This window comes from Opisthocomus hoazin, chromosome 1, assembly GCF_030867145.1.
Source record: "Opisthocomus hoazin isolate bOpiHoa1 chromosome 1, bOpiHoa1.hap1, whole genome shotgun sequence".
Classification (NCBI taxonomy): domain Eukaryota; kingdom Metazoa; phylum Chordata; class Aves; order Opisthocomiformes; family Opisthocomidae; genus Opisthocomus; species Opisthocomus hoazin.
This window is the reverse complement of record NC_134414.1, coordinates 77,658,215-77,682,698: the sequence shown is the minus strand read 5'-3', so window position 1 is coordinate 77,682,698 and position 24,484 is coordinate 77,658,215. Positions and strand designations below refer to the sequence as shown.

The 24,484-nt window shown below is 40.2% G+C and overlaps 1 protein-coding gene across 13 annotated transcripts in view; it reads right to left on the bottom strand.

Moving 5' to 3' along the window:
* Positions 1–24,484, bottom strand: part of INPP4A (inositol polyphosphate-4-phosphatase type I A) — a 137,257-nt gene that overhangs the window by 31,163 nt on the left and 81,610 nt on the right. For 7 of the 13 annotated variants that reach the window (XM_075427018.1, XM_075427038.1, XM_075427092.1 and 4 more), the window contains 14 exons: positions 23,198–23,408; positions 22,320–22,364; positions 20,674–20,792; positions 20,442–20,558; positions 18,649–18,728; positions 15,181–15,334; positions 14,112–14,202; positions 13,276–13,423; positions 8,171–8,301; positions 7,730–7,834; positions 6,805–6,913; positions 5,075–5,092; positions 2,304–2,487; positions 726–944 (listed from right to left, as the gene is read on the bottom strand). In XM_075427018.1, the coding sequence (XP_075283133.1) occupies positions 726–944; positions 2,304–2,487; positions 5,075–5,092; positions 6,805–6,913; positions 7,730–7,834; positions 8,171–8,301; positions 13,276–13,423; positions 14,112–14,202; positions 15,181–15,334; positions 18,649–18,728; positions 20,442–20,558; positions 20,674–20,792; positions 22,320–22,364; positions 23,198–23,303 (1,626 nt within the window). In that variant the 5' untranslated portion in view covers positions 23,304–23,408. The remainder of the gene's footprint in view (positions 1–725; positions 945–2,303; positions 2,488–5,074; positions 5,093–6,804; positions 6,914–7,729; positions 7,835–8,170; positions 8,302–13,275; positions 13,424–14,111; positions 14,203–15,180; positions 15,335–18,648; positions 18,729–20,441; positions 20,559–20,673; positions 20,793–22,319; positions 22,365–23,197; positions 23,409–24,484) is intronic. The other 6 variants (XM_075427053.1, XM_075427099.1, XM_075427084.1 and 3 more) reach the window with 3 other exon arrangements.

Below are 24,484 nucleotides of genomic sequence, written 5' to 3'. Positions count from 1 at the left end.
ATTGGCTTTATTCGTGTCTCATTACTGTGAGTTTGACTGTAAGTCATACTATGCCAAAACAATAAAATTAGCAAGGATCCGTCTCCAGAAAGAATTGGATCTCATTTCTAAACCCGTATTTCACAATAATGGTTTTAATTAATCTTGACTATTTTTGAGATTTAATTCACTTCTGTTTATATTACACAATGTCAGAACTCACAGAGCCTAATCTTCATTTCAATTGGCAGTGTGGTAAGGAAAACCATTTAAATTCTTTGGGCAAACAGTTTTAAAATGCTGTTCATAATCAAAACAGAGATGGACTACAAGTTCTAAATATGTAGATGAGAATAAAAGCCAGGAAGGCTTAATTGTACAGCTAACACACGCAAAATATGCTTCATCTCGCAGAAGTGTAACAGCCCTTTGTAGTATGGTCAGTTTTTTTACTTTAAATGCTATTTACTTTCCCTTGGAACCAACTTCAGAAAAGCAATGCATCTACTGTAATGATCTTCGCTGTTTAGGAGATCCAGAAATATTTATTAAGGCCTGTTTGTATCGCCATGCCAAGGAATAACTGAGCATAGGATGTTGAGAGCATCTTTGCTAGTTGACTAATACCTCCAAAAGAGTCACCCTATGCATATCTGGCAAGCAGTTACAGAGCTTACAAACAAAAGAACACAGCAAACAAAAAGTAAAAAGAGGAAAATATTCATCACTCTACTAAGCAAACGTACCCATTCCTCTTCATGCCAATCCACCTGCAGAGAAGATCGGCTATTTCTTCCTGTCCATCTGGCCACAAGTGTATCTTGATCATTCCTCAGCACCACTTGCTCCCCTTCTCCAGAGGTTGGAGATGCTTTTGAAGCTATATAGTCTGGCCTTGCAGCATTCAGTCCGTGTATTGAATTTGCCAACAGCTTACAGTCACAGACCGTGACAAGTTGCCGGGTCTAAAAGGCAATAAATCCCCCACACTTTAACAACTTTTCATTATTCTGTACACAATTTATACTATATTCTTTCGCAGAAAGAAAAAAGAAGAACTAGTACTGTGTAAAAGAAACTAACCATTGTTCAGGAGTCTCTAAGGCGCCTTTATAATAATTTTACAGAATGGCCTTAAAAAGCAATATAGGATACCAAAACATCAGTGGTACATTTCCAAAGTCTGTACTACTATATTAGCCTTGCAATTGTTGAAAAATTCACTAATAAATATGCAACTGACATTTGCACTTCAGTCTCCATTTGATGAAAGCTTAGAACAATGTGCAGACATTTTTATACCCCACACAACAGTTGCCACACTAGAGAGACCATGCTTAACCTCCACCATCCTGTTTGAAATCACAACAAGACTTTAGAAGAGGGCTGAAGAATATAACCCACTAATCAATGCAGCTCATTCCTTGTCTTATTTAGCAGTGTTGTATTAAAGGATTTTGATAAGTTATGTGAATATGAAAAGTATCTGGCCTGCTTGTCTATTAAAAAAAGAAAACAAACAAGCCTCTACTACATTATCTACAGACATTGTCCACCTGTAGAAAAACCCACAGATCAGTTATACATACTGTACTCATTTAGAGTGAGTATTATAATAAATAATACATTTACATGGGGTCACATTATTTTTTTCACACTTCGAAGTTGCATGCATATCCCATCCACTGGGGCAATTTATGGCAAGCTGACTGGCCATTACTGCCATTTACATCCTCCAGATCTGCTTCAGGGACAGAAGAGGTCATATTTGATTTTTTTGTCCCTGTAAATAAGTGTTCAGCTGTGGGTCCAGTCTGGTTTCTGTTAACAGCCATCAAGAAATAACCAGTTCACATCACTGTAATTCAAGCAACAGCTGTGTCACCATTATTCCTTATTTCATCAGTGGAAAAATACAGAATTATTTCATTTACTTAAGTTTCGCCCAGTTCCTACTGCTTGACAGACGACTCAGAGGAACACTAAAAAAAAAAAGCAGGTGGTTATGGAGAAAACGGTATAAAAGAAAGTGAAAAATGCACATTTCTGGACTATTAAGAATGAATAGAGGAAAGCAGAGGACATTGCTCTCCACTGCACTCTCAAGAGGAGGTGAAGGCAAGAATGTGAAAAGTAGGAGACAACCTAAATAAAAAGCAGCAAATTTTAAAAGCTGGTCTGATTTTGCTTTTTCTTTAGGATGTACACGTTTACAACACAGTACTGAACAAGGTAAAATAGATGTTTCAAGAAGACCTACTAAAGATAGAGACAGAGAAAAAATATACACTGTGCTTCAGTGTGTGAATGTGTTATTCTCCTACCTTGTCTGCTAGGATGGCAAGCGTTCTTTCAAGGCCATTAGCTGATCTGTCCTTAGCAGCTCTTGAGAGCCTTTCTGCATAGTAACTGACTTGCGTTTTCAGGGTGTTGATCTGTGCAATAATTTCCTTTGCTCTAACAATGTCCTGTGGGATGTATATTATAGACTGGGAACTTGTTGAAGTGCTGAAAAAGAAAGACTGATTTTAGGGGGAAAATTGACCTAGAGGTGTACACATTACAGTGCCATGCTGGGGAATTAATGGCAGACAACAAAAATTTACCTAAGCTAGCAATCAACAGTGAAAGGCCAGTGGGCAATTGCACAGCAGGAACGTGATCCTAGAGCCTTCTCTGCCTTTACTGAAAGCATTCAGATGCAAATTTGCTAATCCCGTATGCCAAGGGGCTGTGGGCAGAGCTTGTATACCAGAGGGACAGCTTTGCTGAGGAGAACGTGGGTGATAAATTTTGTCATCAGACACAGAACCACTGCTTGCAGAGACAGCTTGCCCCACTCTCCCTCTGCTTACAACGCAGACACTTCCCTGAAGTCTGATTTACAAATCTGTACTATCACATAGCTACTAGCACCAGGAAAAGAAAATCTGCACTCCTTCCAAAGCAGAAATGCCATCCAGACTCATAATACAAAGACTGTGGTTTTAGCAAAAATTCCTTCTGCTAGTATATCCTTGCCTCTGCTGCAGGCCTGATTCATGTTACGCCAGCAAAAGCAATCTTCTGATACATAAAAACCAAAATATATCTCCAGGGTAATCCAAGGACTCTGTCCTTGGTGTAGCTTCTGTTAGCACACACTGAACTATACTAAACTAGGGACATGGTACAACTATCCCTATCATATACTCAGCTGTAACAACATAAAGCAATACCAAACTTTGGTCTTTTCCAAATAATAAGGAAAATAAACTATACAAATAAAACACATCTTTATATTGAGACACTGCAGCTCTACTAAGACTGCTTACTTGGCAGTGGAGGAGAACAGTTCATGTCCTTTAAGTTTAGATGTCTACAGAAGTTGCTTATCCAGTCTAAGACAGATGCTTAGACTCCCTCTGTAACTGCGGCAGAGAGAACAGCACTTCTAAAGAGAGATTTAACCCTACCTGAGAAGAGCCATTCACAAAAGCTGCCTCTTAGCTTAGAAAATTACTTTAAATTGAAGTTGTGCTCTCAGCTGACTGTTTGGAACCAACCCACCCCTACTCCCTCTGCCAGGCAATACGCTGTTTTTTTCCTCCCAGTAGGAAAGCTAAAAGGCCTTTGTATCAGCTCCAGCTGTGACAAGTGTGATGTCTGTTCACGATATGGCATCAAGCATGAGGTGACACCAACTGCATATTATTTTAATATTACTGATTTTTTCCAGTCATGACAGGCTTCAGTGTAGTAACAGCACAGAATAACCTACTGTTCGCACCAATCTTAGCACTGTCAACGGACACTTCTATGCTGAGAGACTACACAGAGAGGAGTTTCTTCTCCAGGCAGTTACCTCAGACGTCCGAGGAGTACGAATTCCTCTGCTACCCCTAGAGCAATGCTGTTAATTTCTGCAGCGTGTCTGTGAGGTAAGACAGGAGGGTTGCACGGGGCACGCTTTAAAATCATTGCCACAAATACCAGTTCTTGTCCCTTAACTGATATGAAGGCAAGGGGGTAGCTTAATCCCAGTATCTGTCTGAGCTCCCTTACAAGAAAAGATGGAGGATTTATTTTCAAAAAATATAAAGCAGAAGTGATTCTTGAAAGAGTTTCCTTATTTGTGTCCCTCTGGTCACCCACCCGAGTAGAGCAGAGAACAACCGCTCCCCAGTACTGCTACGCCATACAGCAAATCAACCTCAGTTTTTAGGACTTTCCCTGTATGTGATTTGTGCTCTCTATTGACCAGGGATCTTAGTGACAATTCCTCTGAGCAATTTCTTTCCACGACAGTGTGGTTAACATGCATAAACACGTATTTGGCAGGAAAGGCCATGCAGCATATTGAGATCTGATTTAGAATTGCTACACTTTTAATCACAAACATTTGCTGGGATGATCAGGGGGAAAAATTTATGGTGTAAAGTTCACATATATTTACTTTCCAACCTGCAATTGCTTTTTCAAATGAACAGCTCTCCTTGTACTATATCAGCAAATTCTAACAGAGCCTTAAACTCTCAGTGAATTAGGTGTTCAACCTTTAATATGAGTAATTTAGAGCAGAACTTCTGTGCTGTTGAACCACCAAGTAATGTTTCCTTTTCATAGCAGTGAACATCACAACATGAAGTAAACAAAAGTGAAAATGTTTAAATGAAGACATGGGTTACAAAAATATAAACCATGCCCAATCTATCACCATAAAGATTAAAAAATATATAGTTATCTTAATTATCTTCCACCTCTGGCAGAACATTTCTCTCTCCAGGTAGTTTTCACTGGAAATAACAGGAAAATACATAAAATTCTTGTGTTCTGATCTTCAGCTTTCTAACTTTTTATGATCAGAGAGAGCCAGGAAGTTAGCTGTTCATTACAAACAAACATTGCAGATGAAATGAAATTCATTCACACATCATATTCTACAAAGCAGCTACAATTACTTAAAGCACAATTAGGGATGCCATGATGCATGACATTAAAAAGCCCTGCACACTTCAAAACACACCAGATCTTTGCCAAAGAAAAGAAAAGAAAAATAAAACAACCCAAAGAACAGAAACCCTCTCTACAGAACTCTCAGAAACAGAAAACTCACCAACACTCCTCATAACTGCTAAAAAAACAAAAAACCAAAAAAAAATTAGCAGATTGTTAGCAAATATCAAAAGCAGAAAACAAAACAAAGGATGTTGGGGGAAATAACTTCAGTCATCTTTTCAACAAGGCGGGTACATAACAATTAAACTTGTAAGCAAAAAAACACAGATTGCCAGATGCCCATGTGTTGTTCTGGAGAATGTTGTGGATGCACCAAGCACAGTTTTGCCAATGAAAGGACAAAGAACTGGAAGATGTCTATTTAACAGTGAAACTGAGGAGATGGATCTCAGTTCTACTATACTGGCTTTTATGATAACACAGAAGTACTCAAAAAGAAACTTTGTTCTTCAAATGTTGAACCTGCAGTTTCCATGGACCCAGAAAGAATAGTTCTCTAAAGCTTGCAGGAAAAGTACTGGATAGAAATTCATATCTCTCACCAGCTTAATTACTGGATCGGGAAAAAAGACAAAAACAAAACCACACAAAAACCAACCAAAACCAAAAGACATGGGAACTTACATATTGCAGGACTGAGGCCCACTTCAACAGCTAAATCGACAGGAGGAGGTTATTTCAGAAAGCAATAAAGGTATCAAAAGAACAGGAAGGGTGAGCTTAGCATACCAGTGTTTCCAGGTTTACAATTTCCTCCAGTCCCATCCTAGCACATGCTGTAAGTCAGGAATAATTACACCAGGCATATTTTTGCACCAGCCTTTTTATCAGTCGATATCTGACTGATGTTCACAGGATGCTGCTATTCACTTCTCCACTGCCAAAACTAATTCTGCAGTTGGCAGAGCCTCGTTCCCACGTCACTCTCTCCTCCCATCAGCTCCATATCCTACAAATCCTTTCTTTGGAAGGGCATTATCAAGGTCTCCTTTTCCCTGGCCACAATGACTCCTTGTCCTGCTGCTCTCATTGTTCCTTAAACTCTCCATACTGCAGCAAAGATAATGCAGACCCAGACAGCATTCTCTCTTCCCTGGGAGATGGAATTGGTACCATGCAGATCTCTCCCTTTAACATATGTGACCTTCCCACTTCCTGTCCCTTCCGCTAGTACATGTGGTTGCACTTCCAGACAGGGCACTAGACAGTCCCTGAAGACAGGACTGTGGAAGTCAAGTATCCTGCCTGTGGAGCAGAGGGAGGCCAGACTGAGAAGACGAATTTGTGCATACACCTTGAGGCAGCACAGAAGTATATACACCTAGCAATAGTCCGAGAACTAAAACCAAGCTGTCAGGAAGGAATCTGCCTATCAGTCACAGCTGTCCTGTATTAAAGAGAGTTCAGCAACAGGACCTTGAAGCTACAATAGGGGTGAAAGTCTCCTGAAGATAATTGGTTGAAAGCATGACGCAGTGCAGCTGAGGAGGTTCTACAGACAAATTTTCTAATCCACAATTACGAAGAACCCAAACACAACACCTAAAATAGCTAAACTAAATGAACAAGTATTCAGGAAAATTAAAGATTTCACTAAAAAGACTATTAGAAAGGGCCCATCAGTAAACAAACAAACAGGGTAATATAAAGGGGAAACTGTTTTTCCTCTCCTTTTTTGGAAAAAAAACATGGAATAATCTTCACATTGTATAGTAGAACTACTGAATGAAATGCACAAAACCAGAGAATGGGATGATTTTCCAAATCACTGAGCATGGACCAGGAGAAAAAGGCACAATGACAGCTGACAACAACATTTCTACTTACTGTTTCTTTGCCTCTTCAAATTTATGCAGCTTTTTCCGCAAGCCACCTGACTTAAAGCCTTGACAATGAGCTGCTGGTGCTCCTATGGTGACTATGTCGTAGTTCTGATCTGGGATGGACAAAAAGGACTTACAAATGAAAGCCTGTCATCTTTACTGTGGACAAACAATTGTGGAAATTCAAAAACTACTCTGAAAGTAATGGTTGTAAAAATTTGTGCAAATGTTTTGAATGGCATGGAAAACCGAATTGTTTCAGAGGCCCTGGAAATCTATCAAGAACTTTTCAGGTGAAAGAACCATACTTGAATGCAGGTTCTCTGCCTCTTAATCCAAAAGACTGACAGTGAAAAAGAGGGCTTGAACATCAGTTTTTACGCAAAGCCTGCTATTACTGGAATCTCTCACGTGAATACATGGGACAAATGTGTGTCCATGGTTAGTGGGAATTCCAGTTAAAAGAAGGGAAAACCAAGGTTATTTTTGAAGAAACAAGCTTGATGTGAACAAACTGGTGTGATTTTGCATAACTGTACATGACGGTTCCAGAGACAAAAGACACAAGCTTAACAACAAAAAACAGACAGAACCTTTGCTATTCTGCTGCAATCCAAAATGACTGGAAGGGACATAGCAGCTTAATCCAATATATTGCCTCGTACAAAGGCTGACTTGTGTCACCTAGGGTACAGTTAACTCCAGAACGTAGTTTTGCCACCTACAGAATAGCGATAATCATACTTACACCTCTTCTTTTGCAAAGAGATTTGGAATCTGAGGACAGAAGGTACTACAAAAATGCCAAGTAGCACTAGTACGACAGAGCTGTAGTTTGCAGACACTTGGCTATATGTTTGAGGATAGAAATAAAAAATGGAGAGAAAAGTAACAGAATAAGGTGGAGAAAGATAAAAAGAAACAAATACCTGATCCTCCATCATCCTGGACTCTCATTCTTTGTATATGTAAATTCGTAGGAACAAATTCCAATTTTTTATCAGCTTTCAAACTACTGGCTTTAAATGAAGGACCTGAGAAATACAGGAGAAAAGTAAGCATAAAAATGCTCTGCTTCTGCTAAAATATTCAAGGAGTTTTATTCATCACTTGCTACATACTAAAGCAGAGGGAAAAAAAAAATCTTTTTGTTACTGTTCACAATTGTTCTCTGCTTTCAGAGTAAAATAAAATAAGGCAGACAAATATTCCCAGATCATTAGCAAACTCACAATAAATGTTAATAAATAAAAGAAATCTAAAACCAGTATTTTTTACTCATCAAACTAAAACATTCTGGGTTCCCAACTTCAGAGAAGCAATAACAACCACAGCTGAGAAGTAGTACATTATGAAGAAGAAGAAATCACCTTTATACTGGTGCAGGTCAGTTAGATTTTCCTGATAAGTTAAAATAATTGTTTGGTACTGAGTAACTATTTGTCGACGAAGGCTTTCCCAACAAGGAGACAGTTCTCCCAGTTCTTCTAGTTCACAAACCCTAGGGAAAAAGGAAAAAAAAGGAAAAAAGCAAGGTGTTTAGCTCCATTGTCCACTTGACCAAGAACAAGTTCCACATCATATCGATGTAGCGCCATCCTCAGCTAATACATTCTCAGTTCACTCTGGTCCAACCTAGTCACCAGACTCCCAAAGCACAGCTGTGGAGCTCTATCCCAAGGTACGTAGGTTCCTCACAAGCAGAATACACCGTGTTCCCCCCCAGAAGCCTCAGGTGTTGGTTACAACCAAAGCTTCCCACCTTTCTGCAGGAGCTTCCAAACTATATGATGCAAACGATGGGCACTGTCATCATGTCAGGTGACTTGGGACAACAAGGACCTTTTTAGGCTACTCTACTGAACTTTGGTGGCTCTCAAATCAAATCAGAACTGTAACAGAACTTAGGTGGAAGATTAGCACCTATCTGATATTAGGTACAAGCAGTGTCTGCACTGGCCAGGTATCTACGCAACAGTTTTCAAGGCCAGGCAGGGAAGGTCTAAGAAGCATAAGCATTAATAAGGGTTTGGAGAGACAGAAGCTGAGCCGACAAAACCTTTGTCTGAAATTACGGAAGTTAAGCACTCAAGTTTCACTGTAGGTGGAATAAAGAATGACTGGCTACCCCTGGATATGAACAGGAAAACCTCTGGGCTTTCCCATTGCACCATGACTGCTAGGTTTTCAGACACTCTTCGTAATCCTGTGTTACATTCCATTCCCAAAGAGTGCTGCTGAGAAAATATCCGTTGTATTTCATGCTTGTATTACTGCCTTCCTGGATTAAGATATTATTTAGAATAAAGGAAGAAGCGAAAAGGTAAACAAGTCAACACCAGACACAATGCAACAGCACATTACCCCACAAAAGGTAGAACAATTGTCTGTCAAAAGGATCCAGCAGTTCTTTTTGCAGTTCTCTCAATATCCCTAATCCATAGTTTTAATCAGTTGTCTGTGTATAATTTAAGATAGCATTTCACAGAACAATTTCCACTCCACAATATTTAGGATATTATCAAAAAGAGGCAAATTTCCAAGAAAAATACCAGACTGATTTGCCAAAAGGCAACAATGTAAATTATATTCAAATCTGTGACTTGGAAAAACACACTTCCAGTTTCATCTTGTACACTGCTTCTGCCTAAGATTCTACTATGACCACTTTGTCAAGCTCCCTGCTCAAAATAAGCCAAGCAAATGCACAGCTTAACACTTCAAGTTTACTTGTTTGTCCCACAGGGCTAAGACAGCAGGGGATGTACATGCCATAAATAATTAGGTAGTTGAAATATCCCCTCAGTTAGATGTTTCCTTTCAAAGAGCTCTGGGCCAGAAGGGTTTTATGTAAGAGACAGCAGTTGTGATTATCCAAGGACATTTTAAAAGTCACCAGGACGTTAAGACAGAAGCAGCTGTGCTTGTGTAGCTGTCCGGCATGCCTCTGGGCTGCAGCAGAGAGAATGGAGAAAAGAACGCTTAGCTACATCTGAGTAATCCTATGAATATAAAGTGTGATTGTGCCATTTCCCACACTGTAACAAAATAGGGCACCAATTCCAAATGAACATGACAGTAACTCACCTTAAAGAAAAACATTCATTTCAAATACAAAAGCACCGACAGAAAAGAATTCTGCATATCATTGAAGGTCAGCCTCAACTGAATAGAGGGAAGGGAGTCTTTCTCACTAATTACACAAAAGTCATGTTTACCTTTGAGGCACACGATTCAGAGCAAACAAAATTGTATTACCAATCACCTGGGCTGTTATTAACCAACAACTGTATACAATATGCATCCGTCAATCTCTGTATGATTTTAGCAAGAGCCTCTGAGCAGTCACATTTCCTCACTGCCAACAGTCTTAATGGGAGCCACATCTTTTCCCCCATTCACCCCAAATTCTCCTCTTATTATCTTCAAGCCTTTAAACTGCATCCATCACAGATGGCACCTTATGGGTAAGCCTGCCAAGTCTTTACAGTATTACGGCTGTACCTCGTAATGAATAGGTGCTTTTAAACATACTGTGAGGACAGCTGTAGAGAACCAAAGACATAAAATAAGCTGTGAATAACCCATGTTTAAATGTGTAATGGCATATCCCAAGCCCCCTCCATCAAGGTTGTAGCAGGACAACTATGCAAGATACAGCATTCATTGTCTAGAATCTAAAATCTGACTACTCTTACTAAGTTCACGACACTAAAAAACAAAACTCAACAGCAGAAAAAAAAAAAACTATGTGAACTTTGGAAACTCAAACAGTCATGTCAGGCATTACTTTTTCCATACATTACAAAAATTCACTGCCACTTTCTCATGAGAACTTATAATTTTTACAAAATATGAAAATACTTGAAAACACTATAGACTAATTCTGCCTCCACATATGGATTAGCATAGGATTTTCACAGAATCACAGAATCACAGAATAGTAGGGGTTGGAAGGGACCTCTGTGGGTCATCTAGTCCAACGCCCCTGCCGAAGCAGGGTCACCTACAGTAGTCTGCACAGGATCTTGTCCAGGCGGGTCTTGAATATCTCCAGAGAAGGAGACTCCACAACCTCCCTGGGCAGCCTGTTCCAGTGCTCCGTCACCCTCAGAGGGAAGAAGTTCCTCCTCATGTTCAGACGGAACTTCCTGTGCCTCAGTTTGTGCCCATTGCCCCTTGTCCTGTCACTGGGCACCACTGAAAAGAGCTTGGCCCCATCCTCCTGACACCCACCCTTCAGATATTTGTAGGCATTTATAAGGTCCCCTCGCAGCCTTCTCTTCTTCAGGCTGAACAAGCCCAGTTCCCTCAACCTCTCCTCGTAGTGGAGATGCTCCAGTCCCCTCACCATCCTTGTAGCCCTCCGCTGGACTCTCTCCAGTAGCTCTTCATCCTTCTTGAACTGGGGAGCCCAGAACTGGACAGAGTACTCCAGATGAGGCCTCACCAGGGCAGTGTAGAGGGGAAGGAGAACCTCCCTTGTCCTGCTGGCCACACTCTTCTTGATGCACCCCAGGATTCCATTGGCTTTCTTGGCAGCCAGGGCACACTGCTGGCTCATGGTTAACCTGTCGTCCACCAGGACACCCAGGTCCCTCTCCGCAGAGCTGCTCTCCAGCAGGTCCACCCCAAGCCTGTACTGGTGCATGAGGTTGTTCCTTCCCAGGTGCAGGACCCTGCACTTGCCCTTGTTGAACCTCATCAGGTTCCTCTCTGCCCAGCTTTCCAGCCTATCCAGGTCACGCTGAATGGCAGCACAGCCTTCTGGTGTATCTACCACACCTCCCAGTTTGGTGTCATCAGCAAACTTGCTGAGGGTACATTCTAACTCTTCATCCAGGTCGTTGATGAAGAAGTTAAACAAGACTGGGCCCAGTACTGACCCCTGAGGGACACCACTTGTCACCAGCCTCCAACTAGACTCAGCGCCGCTGATGACAACCCTCTGAGTTCTGCCATTCAGCCAGTTCTCTATCCACTTCACCGACCACTCATCCAGCCCACACTTCCTCAGTTTCCCTAGGAGGATATCATGGGAGACTGTGTCGAAAGCCTTGCTGAAGTCAAGGTAGATAACATCCACGGCTCTCCCTTCGTCTACCCAGCCAGTCATGTCATCGTAGAAAGCTATCAGATTGGTCAGGCGTGATTTCCCCTTGGTGAATCCATGCTGACTACTCCTGATAACCTTCTTTTCTTCCACTTGCTTCATGATGGCCTCCAGGATAAGCTGCTCCATCACCTTTCCCGGGGATTTTCTTTCACAATGTCCCAAAGCAATTGAAAGTATTAATATAGGATACTGAGAACACTAGCTAGTCTTACTTTTAATTCAGGTCAGACTTAATTAGGCCTCTAGGAGTGGATTCAAACACAGCCAAATTAAAAACCCAATACTCAGAGATACAGCTAAAATTCTTTTACCGTCCCAACCTTGGCTTCTATACAGAACACACAAACCATTATGTTTGCAAACCACAGCCTACAAATGTTGGGAAATAAAAGTCATAAATGTGTATGTAGCCTGGAAGAGAGTTAATTGCTTCAAAAAGAAGCAAATCCAGAATAAATCTACAAAATGCTTCACAAATGCTTCCTTCTCCCTCCTACCTCTGAAAATGAGTAAGTCATTACTGTTCTACAGTGCCTCATTCTACTTGCTTTCATTCTGTTTGTTTTCCATTCAAAACTACTCTTCTGACTCTTGAAGCCATCTCTTAAATCTCTAAGTGTACTCAGTGCTCCTGTCATCTACCTTTGCTTGCTTTCATAGCACAGAAGTCAAGTGACTTTGTCAAAGTTCACCTTCAAACTGTTTCTGATTTTTCTTCTCTGTCTGCTACTCTGATTACTCCTTCCTCCTCAGCTGGTTTCTGTGCTGTCTCTGTTCCTTCCTCAAAATTCTCAGCATTTGGAGTTATTACTCTTTCATTTATGCTGTGTCATCTATCCAGCACACCCATATATCCACACCTATGAAACACTGATATACGTTTTATTTTTAATTCAAATTAATTTTTCGCTTTATATTAAAAATAAACTATGTTTAAAAAACAAAGTGTACTGAAGTATATAAATGATTATGTATATAAAAAGATAATGTATTCTAATGTGCTGGTCCTAATACAGTCACATGGCTATGGAACAATATATCCTGTGGCCTTATCAATACTTTCATGAGAGGAACAGATAACCCTAAGTGCAAATAATTGCAGTATGATCCTAAGTGTTCACTCTGCCAATAGTTCTCTCCCATCATAACCTCTGTACGTTCACGTTACCATACACTCAAGCCCAAATTCTATACTCTGACATGAAATCTCATTCACTGTAACTGCACAACCAGCAACTTGCTGCTTTTATTATTTTTTCTTCAGTGCCTCTGTGCATTAACACAAATATATTCCTTGGTAACTCAATAACAGCCATATCACTACTGTATTACTGCACATGCAAACCACTCCAACCTCACCTTGCTGCATCTTCTTCTAGAAGAAGTTTCACAAATTGCCTAGGGATGTGCAGCGACAGTATGCTCTCAGCCATCTGCTCCAAGATTCTCAAGTGGTTTCCATCAGTGGTTGGGAAGCGATACATTCGGCAAATGGCACCACCAAACACTAAAGAATTAAAATAATGTTATTGTAGCATATGGTTTGAATTAAAAGTGTACACAGTCTCTCTTTTTTTTTTTTTTTTTTTTTAAAGTAAACGGCTTTGATTTAATAACATGCTGCAACACATTGCCATAAAGATCTGGTTGAACCAGGCATCAGCCTAGCTTTTCCAAGCATGGTCATTCTGCAATGACCATTCTTCAAGTATTTGCCGGAAAATCCTCCAAAGTATTTAAAACACTGGTAAGGAAATAAAATACATATTCAACTTCTGAACTACTTTTTTTTTTTTTTTAACTAACTGCGCATTTTCATCTCATGCAACAATTTGATGGAAAACTAATCTTTCTTCAGTAAATTTTTTTAAATCCACTTCTCTCCTCTGTCCCTCTCCTCACCCCCCACTGACTGCTTTGGAATAGACTAGCAAATTGCACAGAAAGTTTCATACTACAGTCAACTTAATGACAAAAGTTTGCTTCTGCTGTTTTTATTATACAGATGATAAAATAAAATATGCAGATGATAAAATAATTTATTCTTCTATGACCCTCAGAGGGCTGTTCAGTCAGCAGCCTGTTCCTATTCAAAGGAAACAACTGCTTAAACGCCCTGGGGACACAGGCAGACAGCAAGAGATTAGCTTTTACTGATGCCTAAAGCTTACTTGTTACAGCCCACAGCAGCTTACCAGATTTCAGTAGTGCATCTTTCCGTAATGAAGCATATTTGGATCTGATTCCTAAAGATTCTGTTAAACTTTCATCAACTGGCAACACAGTCTAAACAAAAACAAAAAACCCAAATAGCAAAGAATGAAACTTTCCTGCCAGGGCAGCATGCAGTGATGATCCTATTATACAGACTTAAAAGGAACATTCAGCACAACGCATGTTTAAAATCAATATTTCAAATACATTTACTGCAGACAAAAAATACTGCAGGCTGAAATAATAAATCCACTTAAACCCTCCAATCTAAGCTTTCCTTTTTACTTCTACTGCACAGTTCAAAATGCTGGTAAAAATTTTATCCAGCTCTTCAACTACTTTATGCTAGCACAGCTCCAGAGATCTTGAAGATATTGCACCAGTATGTGCCAAATACAGGTCAGGCTGGACACAAAGTGATAATGATCCACATTATGACTGTGATACACAGATAGGAGTGCAACTATCACCCGGATATTCAGAACACAAGGTTTACGTCTAGGCTGAGAAAGCACTAAAAATATCTGCTCTCAGACAAATATTTGGGGACCACAAAGAAAGAATAATAATCCAGTATTCAAGTAACCTGTTTGGTTTTATTAAAATTTTTTAAGGTATCTCTTTCTAAAAAGTTTCCTGTGAAAATTCTGGAAATTCCCTGAGCATCACCAACACAGCTTTGCTTGATGCCACCTTCCAGTTCAGGGGTGTGCAATACCACATCTTTGTGAAACCAGTCATGAGCGCACCAAGTGCACCACCATACAGTACCTCAAGCCTATTGTGATAAAAGGCATGAGCACTTCAAGCTAAAGCTTAATCACTGTAAACTAAAATTTTCCCCAAGACTTTTAACAAACATTAGCACCAAGAGCTCTGCAAAATACAGAACTGTTTCATCACCATTAGGCTGCTCTTTATAGTATTTTGAAATTGTAAAGCACTACTAAATACCAAGACAGATAGGAAAGTTGACAGCAGATCTCAACTTCTTTCAATACTACCAATCAACCTGCATCTTTCTGAAGCTGGTACAATGCTCATACTTACCCTTCCATTAATCGTATCGGGCGACCTCGTCACCGGAGGCCTTTGGTCAGTTTTTTCCTCCATTTGCCATCCAATAACTGTAATGTTACCTACACGGTCACTTTCAGCGGACCTGCAACAAACACTCTGCGTTGAGATTTTTTTGGAGGTGGACCTGTTTATCAACAAGGGAACACTTATAAAAGGCTATTAATCTTTGAACCTAACGAACATTTTAAATAGGAAGCTTTTCAACTTCATTTTACATATTCTTATTCTAGCCAGTGTTATTCCAATAGCAAAACACTCCCCTCATTCTGCAGGGTTACTGTACAGACCTCCGATCTGAAGGCAACCTAAAACCATGCATGTGTTTCAATACTTCTGTAAATCCAGAAAGAGTTCAGATTTTTCAATTAGCCTGTCATAGGTAAAAACCATCTTAAACGGTGAACATTAACAGAGAGCAAATAATTGCATGCACGCACACGTGTGTGTGTGTGTGTACCTGTGCGTGTAAATGTCCAAACCTGAACATTTAAACTCTCAGTCAGAAGCCTAGTACAGCTGTAACTGGTAAATTTTGATAATACATAGACTAAACAGAAATGGCACATCCTAAATCCTCTGCTTAATAGAGGCATGAGTCAAAGTCACCAAGTTAGGAGGCTGATCATATTTTGTGCTTCTGCTGATAGACTACTTAGACTGGGAAACCCAGGGGCTGGCTTTCCAGAAAGAAGAGCTGATGCTAAGAAGAAGGTTCTTGAAAAGAAATGGTCTAGGGAAGAAGGTGGTGAAGATTCTTGATGGAAAAAAAGATCCCTGAGGCAGAGGAAGATCACAGAATCCTAAAATCACAGAATACTTTGGGTTGGAAGGGACCTTTAGAGGTCATCTAGCCCAACCCTCCTGCAGTGAGCAGGGTCATCTTCAACTCCATCAGGTTGCTCAGAGCCCCGTCCAACCTGGCCTTGAATGTTTCCAGGGATGAGGCATCCATCACTTCTCTGGTCAACCTGTGCCAGTGTTTCACCACCCCCATCGTAAAAATTTTCTTCCTTATATCTAGTCTAAATTTACCCTCCCTTAGTTTAAAACCATTACTCCTCGTCCTGTCACAATGGGCCTTGCTAAAAAGATCATCCCCATCTTTCCTATAGCCCTCCTTTAAGTACTGAAAACTCACAGGAAGTTCTCCCTGCGGCCTTCTCCAGGCTGAACAACCCCATCTCTCTCAGCCTTTCCTCATAGGAGAGGTGTTCCAGCCCTTGGATCATTTTTGTGGCCCTCCTCTGGACCTGCTCCAGCAGCTCCATGTCTCTCCTGTACTGGTGGCTCCAGATCTGCACGCAGGACTCTAGGTGGGGTCTTACCAGAGCGGAGCAGAGGGGCAGAATCCCCTCCCTCACCCTGCTGGCCACGCTGCTTGTGATGCAGCCCAGGATACGGTTGGCCTTCTGGGCTGCAAGCGCACATTGGTGGCTCCTGTCCAGCTTTTCATCCACCAGTACCTCCAAGTCCTTCTCGGCAGGGCTGCTCTCAATCCCTTCACCCCCCAACCTCTATTGATAGCGGGGATTATCCACAGAAGATCCGTGAGATCAAGGAGTTTTGAGAAAACAAATGCTAGGGACCTGGCCACTATCAACTGAAATAGGTCACTAACAGCTGGGCAGCTACACAGCACAAACTGATGCCACTTTCTGTCCCACCTTCCCAGACCAGGAGCCATCACCCGGCTGGGGAGGGAAACTGAGAGCGTACGAAAACATGGCTGAGGGGGGAGTGAGTGAGTGAGTCAGAAACAGAGAATCAAGTGGGGTAAAAGCTCTAATCTCGCTGGTTCTTAAATACACACTAGTATCCAGATCTACCACAGCTGTCATTTATTCTGTCTCACCCATGACACACAGTAAGTCTGGCAGAGACTTTATGTTATTGTTTTAAGATAGATTCTAAATGGTATTTTAAAATTGTTGTTTACATTTAAAAATATGCTGGGACAACTAAGAGCAAAAAAAAAAAGTCTCTGGAACAGACAATGCTGGAGAGGCAAAAGAAATAAGCACACAAGATGACTACAAGAAAAGGTCTAATTTTGGACATTGCTCAGCATCCAGCTTATACATCTGAGGGGTAACGTGACAATACGAAGACATGCATGTATTCACACTCTTTGCTCTGACAATCAGAACACAGCTGATATCAAAACAAGAGAGTTTAATAAAGTCCATTTTCAACTTAGTCATGAAAGAATAAGGCTAACAGAATAACCATCTCTAACACACAACCATGAAACTCCTGCCATCATATTCCTCCTCTTTTTAATCTCTCTCAAAACAGCTTCATCTTCACACCTATGATAAATCAGACTATTCTACCCAACATCAGTGTCATAATTCTGGTGCCTTTTCTGACTTCTCTCCCTCATCTGCTCCCCCCTGTTAACACCTGTCAATTTTTTCTTTATAACGCATTGTGAAAAAGCCCAAAACTTTACCCATCTCTTCTCTTTGCATGAAAAGCTTTGTCCATGTCTTGTAAGTTCTGTCTGGGCTAAGAAATTTCTGCAAGTTTGTCACAGTCACTGTTTCTAGTGCTCATTATCCTGAGACTACCAACGCCATCTTCCTCAGACTCTCTGATTATGCTTCCCCCCTTCAACTGACTTCCCCTTGCCTTCCCTGACAGGGATGCCTGTCCTACTTTCAACATACACTACTACAACGTGCATTTACACATTAGAGCTTTCTTTCCTTAACCTTACTTCGCTTTCTTCATTCTTCTCCAGCCTCCATTTAACTTCTTCCCACACTGACTTCCATGAGTGTGGTTCGATTCCTATGATTAGAACTACTACCTTAAGGCTTGGTATTAGACTCACACCCTCCTTGTCATTCCTTCCTGAACCACGTTGCTTCCATGAAAGCTTCCAATATGAATTAAACTAGAAAATTACATCAATCAATGTTGCTGTAATGCAACTCCTCTGATTCTTAGTGCATTATAAATAGACTCTTCAACAACAAATTCACAATTTAGCAACAGGCAGGTGTTGAAATAGTAGAGCCTAGATTTATCTAAGTCAAGGTATCCCAAACAGTGAAGACCTCTGTTTCAATGGGTTTCATTCTCCCCATTGCAGGCTCTTTATATATCAACATAGTTAAAAATACTCCATTTTGCCACTCTCCACAGACACATAGACTGAGGTGATAGGATGAAATGCACAAAAATTAAATTGGTCTTCACAGTACTTTCTTGACTTGTTGAATTAGAACCAATGTCTAACATCCTTCTCCATGGTCTTGTTCTACGTGTTTGAATTATCATGAATGCAAACTAGTTTTTCCTTAGTAGTGGCCTGGAACTTAAAAAAAAACAAACAAACAACCAGTTTTCATCACATCCCACAAACATCTTTCAACATATCTTAAGCATGCTTTCAAGACTGTTAATTCCTAAATGGAGGAGAACATTACAAACCTTAGTGTTAAGTGCAACCTGTGATTCTTCTCCTGAAGTAGTTCTTTTACAGTGAACATCCCAGAACCCAACAAATACATCTGGAAGAAGATGAGTATTGGAATTGTGACTATTTGCCTTTACAATGAACAAAGGCTTTGTCCACAGCAGCAAAGCCCAAGATACAATTACTATGCACAAAAAAAAGCCTGAGAACAAACATTTAATTACATATGCTCATGCATAACTAATTAAACCCTTTTAAAATCTAATAAATTTTATAATTTATCAAAAATCCTTTTTCTATCAGAGGACAATAAACTGTTTTATTTCTCTAGAATTTCAGGGGAAGCACCTCAGTATATAGAAGCTTAGGCCCAGCAATACTGGAATGCTGAAAGCAATGACTGAACGGGACTCAAACTGAGTAGGTTGACACTTCATAGTCCCTCTCTGGCCCAAATTTGGCTCCTCCTGAAGAATGCACCTCCTCAGAAGGTATTCCTCTTTCCCCAGAGCCTCCCCACGATGCACTCTACAGAGGTGCCCTGCTACCCCTGAGGAAACCATGGGAAAGCAGGCACATGGGACCTGAAGCAGCAATCTGGGCAACAGCCCAGGGTGAGTTGCCCATAGATCCAAGTAGTTACTTGGCAGACCTGGCGCTAAAGACTTTTTCCAGTAAGGCAATAAATCTTACACCTGAACACAATCACTAAGGGATCAGGGCAGAGTGATTTTCAAGAGCAATACAAAAAAATTATGTGGGCAAAACAGCCCAGAGCATCTCTGTGTCAGGAAGCCAAGCGCATGGATGCTTTCCTGAAAGCAACCTCCTACTCAGATACAACCTCCTGTTTTGTAAAAACACTCACAAAATTTTGGTATTGTGGAATTCTTGATACTGGTAGTAGAAAGAGTAATTGAGACAACAAGTAACCATTTTTCATAACCAACTAGAAAGCGTTCCAAAATAGCTAAGTTCCCTCTGATGCTTTCCACTTTTAATTTGAACTCATGTCGCCTTCTGAGAAAACACTGGCTTTAGTGTGGGCCTGTTTTTTACTAAATTAAGTTTTGGACACTGAAATTATGATTTTTCCATTACTCCGGATTAAAAACATTTAATGGCAAGTTCTATCTTACAATTGGCGATCCTCTGCAAAAATACTACAGAAGCACCCAGGGCTCCATTGGACTTTTGTTTTCTCTTCCTTCCATTTCACACAACATAGATTAGAGGCCTGTAGCGGCCTCTGTTAGAATCTAATCTGCCTGAGTTCGTCACTGGTTTGCATCTAAATCTTAAGCAGTGAGAGAAGCAGACTTCTAAGATACTTCTAAAGTTCCTAAACTTAAGATAGACATGACTGCTCCCTGTGAAAAACTTCCACCAGACTGCGTCTACTACACACGGAATTTAGCAGCTCCATTTATAAGGACTGTTTCATTACGGGCTCAACATTTTGGCACAGGTTAGAGGCCTCAGTCAGGGACGCTGGATCCCATTTGTTCTCTAGTTCAGTAAAAACGTCCACAACAGAAGAGAACAAGCGACAGGACCTCTTAATTTAAATCAGTCGTTCCCAAAGTCGCTGCCAGCAAGCCTTATTTGAAATAACTGGCAACTCTTCCCACTCTGCCAAGTCCATCTCGCAGCATTTGTCCCTCCTTCCCGTACCCATGTTGCTTTCTCTAGGATTGATGCTGCTACCCCTTTGTCTTCCTCCACAAAGGTTATTAGTTTTTTCTCCTTGCCTCTTGTTTTTTCGCTCCACACTGACTGAGGAGGCAACAGAATAAAGAAAACTTACTGTTCCCTGAGATCTATCTTTGACATCATACACGGAGAGTTTGATTTGTGTCATTTGATTGATAAGAGAGTCTTGAAAAAAGGCAATGCTGCTTAGAAAGATAGGATTACTCGTTCCCTGTAAACATAAACAAAATAGGCAAAAATTAATGCAAGGTGATATTTGTTAGGAAGAAATGCTTCCTGTGCTAGCTTCAATTTTAAATCTAATCCAGGAGTACCTCACCACTTACCTCAATAATTTCTGTCTGTGCATGCTTCGTCCAGAATGCCTGAGGAGGTGTAGTTACGCTCACTGCTACAAAACTATTTGGTTTTCGATCTAGCGACGGAGTTAGCAGCTCACTGCAAGCTTTAGGTATGCAACAGATAAATAAATTTAGATTCAGGATCTTTTTCATACTGCTGTAAGACTTCACATTTTTATATAAGCATATTATATTATATATGCATATATAAGCATATATTATATAAGCATATATTGCTTATATATGAGCAACAAAGCGATGAAGGGCCTAATACTCATTCTACCACTCCACTATAAAGGCAGACATCACTCACCTTTGTGCATACAAACAGTAAATGTGCATCAGACCGGTCTGGCTCCAAGCTGTAGAGCTGTGATTTAAACTTGTTCTATGCTAACGCCCGCCTATCCACCCCCCTGGCAGAGCTCATTAGGACAGCGTATATGGGTAGGCTTTCCTCTGGGAATCTCATGAGCATGGCTGCATTTGATCTGAAGTCACGCTCCATTAAGCCCATTACCAAACAGCATTTTGGCATGGAGAACCAATAGAAGTGCTTGAACGTTGACCAAGCAGCACTGCTACGAGGAGAACTAGCTTGTAATTGCAAAAGGACAGTAAGTACTTCCCCTAAAGTGTTACTGTGAGTTTAACTGCTGGGAAGGGACTATGGTGAGCAGGAAACAACCACCAAAAATTTCAGTGAGTGACTCTACACAATTAGGTTAAACTTCAGAGCCAAATTCTGTCTAGCTAGATACAGCTAATTACAGAGTGGTCCAACTCTGCTTCAGCTAGATGCCTAAAGTTAATTCTAAAATCTACCTGGGCAAGCGAAATGTTCAAACATATACTAAATAGCTTTGCAGTTCTAGATATTTTTAATTTATCTGAAAATAATTAAAGTACCTTATTCAGTTCTAAGGAGTTCTTAAGGTTATTATTCATGACACAATTACATACATTTGAGAAAATTTTCTAATTTTCATTTCAAACATACTGTTAAGAGCATAATCTTCCAAACATTAGCCCACTATTAAGCTAAGAAAACCATGCTGCAGTTGAAAATGTAGACTGAATTTTCATGAAGAAAATATTTTTCCCTTATTCTTCAAGTGAGTTCACAAGCTTCTTGTCCAAATTTAACCATCCCAGAAATCAGGTCACTTCTGCATCTCACATTATCACCTGACAGCAAAGACCACAGGAAAGAAGGTATGCGTAATAGTTAGTAACTCTTACAAAATAATCTGTCCTAAAATGGTGTTTCCAGTAAATATTCAGTTTGCTTGAAGACCTGAACTACTGATATACTGAAACTGAAGACAGTTTCACTATATCTTCACATAAACAAAATAAACATTTAAAAATAGCATTCACATAGTAAACATTTAAAATTTTACAGGACAGATGCTTTAATTACAGACTTCTAAAAAAAAAAATCACAAAATTAAACTGCTGGCTGCTTATCAAAAGATACTGTACAGGCAGCAAGAAAACTGTATGCCATCTCCATAAAAATCACATCAAAGTTTCAATGCAAAAAGCACTTCAAAATCAACAATTAAAAAACCGCACACATACTCAACAGCATGTATTACCAAAATTAGCATAAAAATCACTACGCATACCTAAACTGAACTCTAAAATCGGCTCATCTGGATCCTGAATATTTCCTGTAAATCAGAAAAATTAACACAATATTAGCCAAATGTTGCTGTCATGTGAATACTTTCCTGAAGTTGCAGTCATACAGTAAAATAAATTTTATACACAAAAAAAGTCAGTATTTTTAATTCATGACTGGTATTTAAAATATTTCTATGGTAATCTTTGGTATCTACAAATGGTCTGAAAAACCTGAGATTAGCTCATTTTATAAAACATGTTAAAACATGTAAAACTGCAAGATTATATGGAATATGGGAATATAAAATGCCCAATCTCAGTAGAAAATAACAGGATTAAAGGCACTTAAGTGTCTGAGACACTAATAACTCCAAATTATTAAATCAGACACGTTTCCTCTGTGATCAGTGAATAGGAAGAAGTCTGAAAGTACCTGTCTCTCTTACTAATCAAAGAAAGCCTCTGGGGGTTACAATCCTAATTTACTCACTATAAAAGATGAGGGAGATCATTCACAGCTCCTTGAACTCTCTTGAAAATTTTATACAATGTCAAACAAGGAGGTTGCCAAGCCTTTTCCTAGACCTTGGCATTCTCTTGTTGGTTTCCCCCCCGTTGCTTATTTTTGGCTGATAAACTTAACTGCACAAAATCAAGTTTAATTTATATATTTTTAAATCCCTCTCCAATTTTAATATTTTGTCTATTTTAAATATGAAGTTTAACTATGTAATTTTTTTAGTATAATTCCTTTATCTCGTTCCTTCCAGATAACCAGATACATCTAAATCTTCTAGCAATCAAAAGAAAAAAAACAATGTTAGTACAAGGTAGATTCTGAAAGGAGCAACAGAGCCACGGCTGGCATGAAGCTACCTACCTGCTAGAGAAAGGCCCAGCAAGTCAGAGGTGACATCAATGGTGGAGGCCCGCTGCACTGTGCGGGACTTTGCCCCATGGCGGGGACTGTGTTCTCTTGCTGTCATTTTGTCATGAAGAACCCTTCTTTTCTCACTGCTTGGCTTTACCGATGTTTGTCTTACTGAATAGCAGATTGTGTCTCCAGCTTCTATTCCTCTAACATTACCACACTACACAATAAAGACAGCAAAAACATACACCAAAATTTTAGGCCACTGTCAGCTACTGTCCCTTTAAACAGCAGCAAACCTACTGCCATAAAATTGCCTCAGGTCATTCAGATAAAACGCTCAAGGCAGATCCAATGCACAGTAACTCGATTTGCAAGAACCATACATCTGTAGCGTTTTACTGTACATTGTTGAAGACTGTAACACATGCAAGAACGGCTCTTCTGTCAGAGAATGGGGGTTGCGAGAGACTCGTTAACAGACCAGCTGCTCTTCTCCTTTGTCTAAGTTATTAAACCATCCTTAACGAAGTTTCCTCGTTTTCATAATCCCTGGGGAGCACAAGTAAATTTGTCAGATGGGGCCTCTGTCTGCAGAGGCAGGACAAGGGGTAAGGACAAAGGGACAACGGGTCAGCAGAAAGCAGAACAAAAGGGCGGGAAATGTTGTTGGTGTCAGCCCACTGTGTCCTTCCAGGCTCTACTGCCATGAGAAAGGGACACTGAAAACTGTAAATAAAACCTACTGGACCAGGGCGAGGCTAAAATTCTGGGTTGGTGATACAAAGAAAAAGCAAAAGGGCAGAGTCTGTGCTTTTCCTTCACCCTACACTTTATTGGTCTACAGACATCCACGACAGTTGTTCTTCCCCTCGCAAGGCCTACAAAGTATAATGTTACACTAGGAAGGAAACCCACAGCCTATAGAAAATTTGGTTACGTTGTTAAATGTGGTGCCTTTGGTCTGGCTGATAAATTTGAATGTTCCTTATGTCAGCCACGCTAGCACCACGGTTATGGAACTTTTGTATTCATTTCATTCTACTATGACAAACTCCATTCATTTAGGAAGTGAGATTAGGAGCAAAATTTGACAAACCTGAAAGGTGACAGTGACTAATTCCTAGTCACTACAGTGACTAATTCCTCTTAGGCTGAGGGACTTAACAATGGGCAAGATGCACTCTAATTAAATAAAACACCTAGCTTTCACTTGTGTTCTAAATAGGCATTTTAAAACTGTCTGAAGGCTTCCAAAGGAACATTCAACCTACCTAACTTAAGCCTCTAAATTTA